This window comes from Temnothorax curvispinosus, unplaced genomic scaffold (assembly GCF_003070985.1).
Source record: "Temnothorax curvispinosus isolate PA1 unplaced genomic scaffold, ASM307098v1 QBEX01003430.1, whole genome shotgun sequence".
Taxonomy (NCBI): Eukaryota; Metazoa; Arthropoda; class Insecta; order Hymenoptera; family Formicidae; genus Temnothorax; species Temnothorax curvispinosus.
This window is the reverse complement of record NW_020213210.1, coordinates 2,281-9,286: the sequence shown is the minus strand read 5'-3', so window position 1 is coordinate 9,286 and position 7,006 is coordinate 2,281. Positions and strand designations below refer to the sequence as shown.

The 7,006-nt window shown below is 43.1% G+C and overlaps 1 protein-coding gene across 1 annotated transcript; it reads left to right on the top strand.

The window, feature by feature from the left end:
* Nucleotides 1-4,806: 4,806 nt before the first annotated feature.
* LOC112452536 lies at nt 4,807-5,145 on the top strand (the record flags this gene model as incomplete). Its single annotated transcript, XM_025012811.1, has 1 exon — nt 4,807-5,145. A coding segment is annotated over exon 1 (339 nt), but the record flags the coding sequence as incomplete, so codon positions are not given.
* Nucleotides 5,146-7,006: the final 1,861 nt, after the last annotated feature.

Below are 7,006 nucleotides of genomic sequence, written 5' to 3'. Positions count from 1 at the left end.
GGTCCAGTATATCTTCAGTCAAATGCTTATAACCATTTTTGCCCATTTCATTTACGATCTCTGTCCACAGGTTTCTTTTTTTTTGTTTTGGGATCACGGAACTTTTCTTTTCTCTCCTTGTACAATTCTAATAATAATTTTGTACCTTTTACTGTCCATTGTTGTTTATTGCCTTCCTCTGTTGTCGAATCAAGCGTATCTATATCATAAAACATATTTTACAATGCAACAAAATGTTGATGACAAAGTTGATTGCAATGCCAAAACCTATAAATATTTTAATCAATTTACTCACTGCTTGCGATGTGTCGACTGCAATTTTCTGTCAAAGTGTCATTAATAGAACCAGTAACGTCCAGACAACCTAGGTTGTTTTTCATATATGACTGGAAGAAAACTTCGTCTGAAACATTTAATTATTACATAATACTATTATATAATTATAACATATAATTATTATATTATTATTATCGCGCATACGCAAGTATGATATGCGCAATAATGCATCCCAACAAACATCAAGTTACATGTAGCTTGGTGTTTGCTGGGCATGTGTAATTTATTTGAGATTATGTAGGTTAGTTATACAATTTAATTTAAAATAATATTTTATTTCTAATTGTACATACCATTTTTCAATTTCTCGTGCACTTCCAATATATCTACAATATTGTAATTTAATCCGTTATATGTATATTGATCTTCGTAATAATCCATTGCAATGCAGCATAGAACATAACCCAAGACAACTCACATGTCTTCACATGTCTCCAGTCAAATCTCACAACAGTTCCGTCGATGTAGCATCAAAATTTTCGCTCTAAAATATGGCGTCCGCTACCGCCACGTGTTGTGGGAGCGCTCCCGATCACAGGCCATTCAGCGCATAAATCCGCAACTGTTCTGTGCGCTGAACGCGCCCATTCACGGCCTTTGCGACTCCCGCCGCTCCGCCGACCAACAAGCCGAGAACCCCTAATAACGGCAGGATCGGTAGGATACCGCCGCGTTTTGCTACTGGAAGTATTCGCTTGATCTTCTTTTTTTTCTTCGTTTTCAAAACCATACCGAGTTTCGTTTTAGCCTTCATGGCCGCCCAGACGGCTGTAGCCACAGCTCTCTCTTCGAGAGTCGAATCGTTCGCGGTGACACGTTTTCGCGCTTTCGCGGCGAGTATATTGTCTGCCACGTGTCGTTCTGCGAGATCGTTGCTACGCGAGTAGGCGATGTCGTGCTCGCGACACGCTGCGTCCAATGGATTAATACCCCGATCATCTCTTGCCAATCGTGTTTCTAAACGAGTTCCCGGACCGCAAAATTGATAGCCGGGGATATGTAATTCGATCGGAAGCGCGTTTATCGCGCGATTCAACAGACCTTGACCTATCTTCGGCGGCATTCGCCGCAGTTTTTTATTAACGGCGACGGACCGTCGATGTGCGTTTGCTGACACGGCAAATTATAATGTATTAAACAGCGCCGATATTGCTGAACCTCCGAATCTGCCTTGATATGTTCGGGAAGCTTATCCCACAAATAATCTATGTGATTATAAAACTGTCGTAGTAGAATGACTTTTGGTATATACTGCTCGGCGGTTAAATCGTAAATATCGCTGTTATCCGACACGAGCAAAAACATTTTAACGACTGAGCATCTCAGCTCTACGCGCCTCTATAAATAGGCCAGCTTTCTCTATACTGCATTTCATTCGTTGTGGAGGGGAAGTAAAATGCGATTCGTACGACAATCCCGGACGATCAAAGTGACAAACTTTAACGATAGGATGCAGTTAACGAAAGAGGTACGCAAACATGGAGGCATGCTACTGATTTCTATAGGCGGTATCATCTGCGGTCCGTCAAATTGCGGCAAGACAAACGTCTTGATAAGCTTGCTAGAAAGTCTGCACGGCGTACGTTTCGAGAACGTGTATGTGTACTCGAAATCGTTGCAACAACCGAAATATCGATATTTGGAGAATATACTAACACCGATAGAAGAGATTGGCTACTTTACGTTCTCAAATAACAGTGACGTCATTCTGCCGAGCGAGGCGCTCCCGAATTCTATTTTTATCTTTGATGACGTGGCGTGCGACAAGCAGGATACGATAAGAGAATACTTTGCAATGGGCCGGCACGCGGACGTTGACTCTTTCTATCTTTGTCAGACGTATGCGAAGATACCGAAGCATCTTATACGCGACAACGCAAATTTATTGATTATGTTTAAACAGGATGGTACCAATCTGAAACACATATACAACGATCATGTAAACACAGATATGTCTTACGATGATTTCAGTAAATTGTGTCATACGTGTTGGCAACAAAAGTACGGATTCGTGGTGATAGATAAGGACAGCGCCACTCCGACACGCTTGGCTCTAGAACACCGTGACCGCCAGGGCCTTCGGGGCACGCGTTCCGCCTAACCGAGTAAGTAAGGAAACGATGAAAGTAGTGGTATTTCACCGGCAATGTTGCCATCTCCCACTTATGCTACACCTCTCATGTCTCCTTACAGTGCCAGACTAGAGTCCGATTTCGAATGGTCGATACAGAAAAAGATTTAACGGCTTTGCGATACCGAAACGTGGTTAGTTGTTGTCGACGCGTCGATTGAACAACGTTATCGCAACATGGACAGCAGCGAGGAGATTAGAGAGCGCGAGAGGATAGCAAATCAAATTGCGAAAACAAGCGATTCGATTCGCAAAAAATATCACGCATTAAAAATTGGTAAAATGGAGGAAGATATCGCGTTGGAGAGACACTTTAAACCCATCATCGAACCTTTAAGGCAGATTGCCGAAAACATTGTTGGCAAAGAATCTGATGTTTAAAAGATTGAGAATAAAACGGCGTGGGAAGATGAAGAGTCGAAGCTCAAAAGACAACGACCAAACGCCTCGTTTAACGACTCTGTAATGGCTTCAACTCCGGTTACGTTGAAACCATCGATAAATGTGCCATCTAATTTGAGCGAAATAACCAAAATTTTACAACCGCATAAAGCGCAACAATCGAAAAGTCCTTTGAATGAACCACTGATAACTTCTGCATCTTTCGTACAACCCGCAATGCTCAAATCACTCGCAAACGAAGATATTTTCGAAATCACGAATGATTCACTCGTGAAGTCCGTTCGACAGCAGTTGCAAACACCTGAGGGTCAAGAAACGTTGTGAGATGAATTGGGTCCATTGAGCCAAAAGTACGTCGGGGCAGTTCTGAGCGGCAATGAAGAAAGCGGTATAGACACCAAGTACGGCATTTATTTTAGCAACGATGGAATGATGCTCGGTAATAAACGTTTAGACGTGAACCACGCGGACAAGATAATTATCGACGGCATACGATACAATATGGCACACGCGGTCTTTACGAGTTGATCATTAAGAAATATCCCGATGTCGATATCTACACGGAGGACGATATGCAAGCGTACAAGAGCATTCTGTTGATGACGAATGCTCATAAACACAATTATGATGCTTACTCTCAAATAAAGGGCAACAGGGGATACAAGTACATACATATAATCGCACCGTTGATTTCGGGTAAAAAAGCTGGAAAAGGTATATTGCGTGCCATGACATTAAACGGTAACAACATCGACCATATAATTGCATCGTTGATTTCGGGTAAAAAAACTGAAAAAGGTATACCGCGTGCCATAACATTAAACGACAACAAGATCGATTGTTTATTGGGACGATCCCAACGAGCTTGTAGATCGTCTCCGAATGCTCGAAGTTTCACGCCTAGCGGGTCACACCGGTCATGATAACGAGATCCTGTCGATTATCGAGGAACTTCGCAAGGCTGGACTTATTATAAATTAAATGGCGCGACAGCGATCCGTTCAATCAACATAGAAATGCCGATCAACAAGTTTGGTATATCGCTCGGAAGAGGCGGTGCGGAACCGTACTATCAATGGAGCGGATTAATCAGAAATTACGTGCGCGATAACGCTTTTTGCATGGTCGCCACCGACTTTGACGCGAAATCGCGCAAGATTCGACGGATAGCGCCGCCCGTAGATGATGGCGATGCCGCCAATAAACGTTACGTGCAGCAGAGTATGCAAATTTTGAAAGATCGGCAGGATGAAATCGAGAGAAAGATGGCCGCATTCCAGAATAACGTGCAAATTACCCTAAACGAACTTCAAAAGATGATTCAAGATGTAATTGCGAATTATCGCGAATAGATAAAAACGCGCATCTGATCTCTGCGTCAGTTGCGCGCCATCGTCATGGCTAGTAAGAAGCAATCAGCTAAGAAACGGCGGCTGGTGGAAGAATTACACGCTTCTGCGAGAAGAAATTTTTCTCTAAGACGCGTCATAGTGCGCGGATACGATGACCTGTGGCAGGCGGATGTGGTCGAGATGCGTCCATACACGCGATTCAACAGAGGCTACCACTACATACTCATTGTTATCGACGTGCTGAGCAAGCATGCATGGGCCGTACCGCTCAAGGCCAAGAGCGGACCCGAGGTTACTACGGCGATTGCAAAAATAATTCGAGACGGCGGAAGATGTCCGAACAAGATGCAGACTGACAAGGGAAAAGAATTTTACAACGCCAACGTGCAGAAACTCTTGAAGAAACATAATATCAATCACTATTCGACCTATTCCGTAATGAAGGCATCGGTCGTCGAACGATTCAATCGCACGCTCAAGAACGACATGTGGTAAATGTTTACGCGCAATAGAAATTACAAATGGATCGACTCGCTGCCGAGTCTCGTATCGGATTACAACGCGCGAAAGTATCGAACTATCGGCATGCGACCCATCGATGTTACCCCCGCGATCGCCGACAAGCTCCTAACAACGGTGTACAGCCACGTAAATATTGCTGCTCCCGCGCGATTTAAAGTGGGCGACTCGGTACGCGTGAGTAAATTCAAGACAATCTTCGAGAAAGGATACACGCCAAATTGGACCACGAAGGTGTTTAAAATCGTCAAAGTGCAGAAAACTAATCCTGTGACGTATCTGTTGGAAGATTTCTGCGGAAAACCCGTCGCTGGCGGCTTCTATGAATACGAGTTACATCGCGTTGCTAATCCCGACGTGTATCTCGTTGAAAAAGTTTTGCGCAAAAAGGGGGATGAGGTTTATGTAAAGTGGTTAGGATTTAATAATTCACACAATTCATGGATACAAAAGAATAATGTATTGTAAAAATTTATTACAATATAAAAACATATTATACATACAAATGAGTTATTTATTTTCCTAAATATCTAAATGTAATTACAATATATTTACAATGGTATTTTATAATGTCCTCATGGCAGCGTTTCGGTAAAACCGGGTATAATGTATCGCTTATCGTCGTACGGACTTAGAGCTATTTTCGTTTCGGACACGGTGTACACCTCGTGTTTTTTGGATCTTATGCAAGCCTGCTGTCGCGTCATTTCAATTTCGTCGCGCAGACACCGTGTGTAATCGTCGAACGTTATCGACCTGGCTACGACGTTACTCTTAACACCTTTAGCCTTTTTCGTATCTTTCTTACCGTCTACTCGCAAGGCGTACATCTTTGCTCTAAGCCCGACGAATTCGGTCATTATCGCACCGTTGTTTTCGTCTTTCATTAAGCCCGGAACTTTTTTATTGGCGAGTGGGATACCGTACGTATTATCGATCGCATAATCGCTAGTGTCAAATCTATGAATGTGACGCTTCATGATATCATACACATTGTCGCACTCGATGTGATAAATGAGACTGTCAGTATCGGTGTACGTGACTTTACATTTGTCGCGATACAGCGGTAACATGTATTCGTGATAAAATTCGTACAAACATGTCTTGGATATATCGAAGATGCACATACCCACGTAGATTTGTTTGTCAAACTTCACCTCAAGTTTTCGCATTTTTGTTGCTACTAAATTCTCCGAAAAGACGCTTCGGCTATGAAAATTTGGTTTCGCAATCATTGCCTTCGCGCCGTATCTACCCTCCCAATGAGTCACGAGTCGCACGTCAACGTGATTGCGCACATTCTCCATGGTTTTGCCAAACACTGCATTGTTCATCAATTTGTATAAATTTTTCTCGAAATCATTCTTGGCCAATGATCTAAATTTCGTATTGAGGTCTATATAATCGCGAAGCCATGGAGATTGCGCGAATTTTAATAGGCGGTGAATCTTCGATATACGGAGACCGTGACGAGTACACTGCTGCAGGTTTGCGATAATGTATTACATAACGTTTCTTATCGTATAATGTTGCGAGGAGCTTATCCTGCCGCTTGCCGGGTGGTTTATCGCGCGTCGGACAGAACAGTAGGTCAGTGTGCGCGTCGTGAAGATGTTGCGGATACTCCAAGTCGACTTCGAGAATGTAGCCTATCGAGGAATCCAATGCGACATAACATTAAAATCGGTTACGTCGTCGACCCATTTAAAATCTGCGTATGGCAATGGTTGACTCATTGCCCAGCCGTATAAGTTGTTTACGTCGAAATCCATCAGGTATGACGACGGTTTCGATGAATCGTACGACTGCATGTACTTGTTGTTGGCCAGCGCGTATCAGTTTGAACATTGACTCAAATCGCCGCGTATACCTCGTTCGATAAACATGACTATGTCAATGTCGGTGAGCAATTCGAAATTAATACGCGTATGCTTTAACATAGTATCCCACGTAAAACTCAGTAGAGTATAATAATACGCGGGATTAAGTCCATAACTCGCGACGCAGCTATCGCGAAAATTTTCAAAGATATCGGCCAACAGCAAGACATCGGTCTTGAGATATAAATCGCTGTAATCACCGAGCGTTCGAATGGAGAACCGCTGCCAGATGTTGACGGCGTGCGCGTAATCGCTGTCGGATACGGTGTCACCTGTCAATGAACTGTAAAACGAGTCGCGCCAACTTTTCGACGCAGTCAATGTATTCATATGGAAATACGCCTTTTCTTGTCAGCAAATCAAAATTTTCTGTGGATAATTCACAA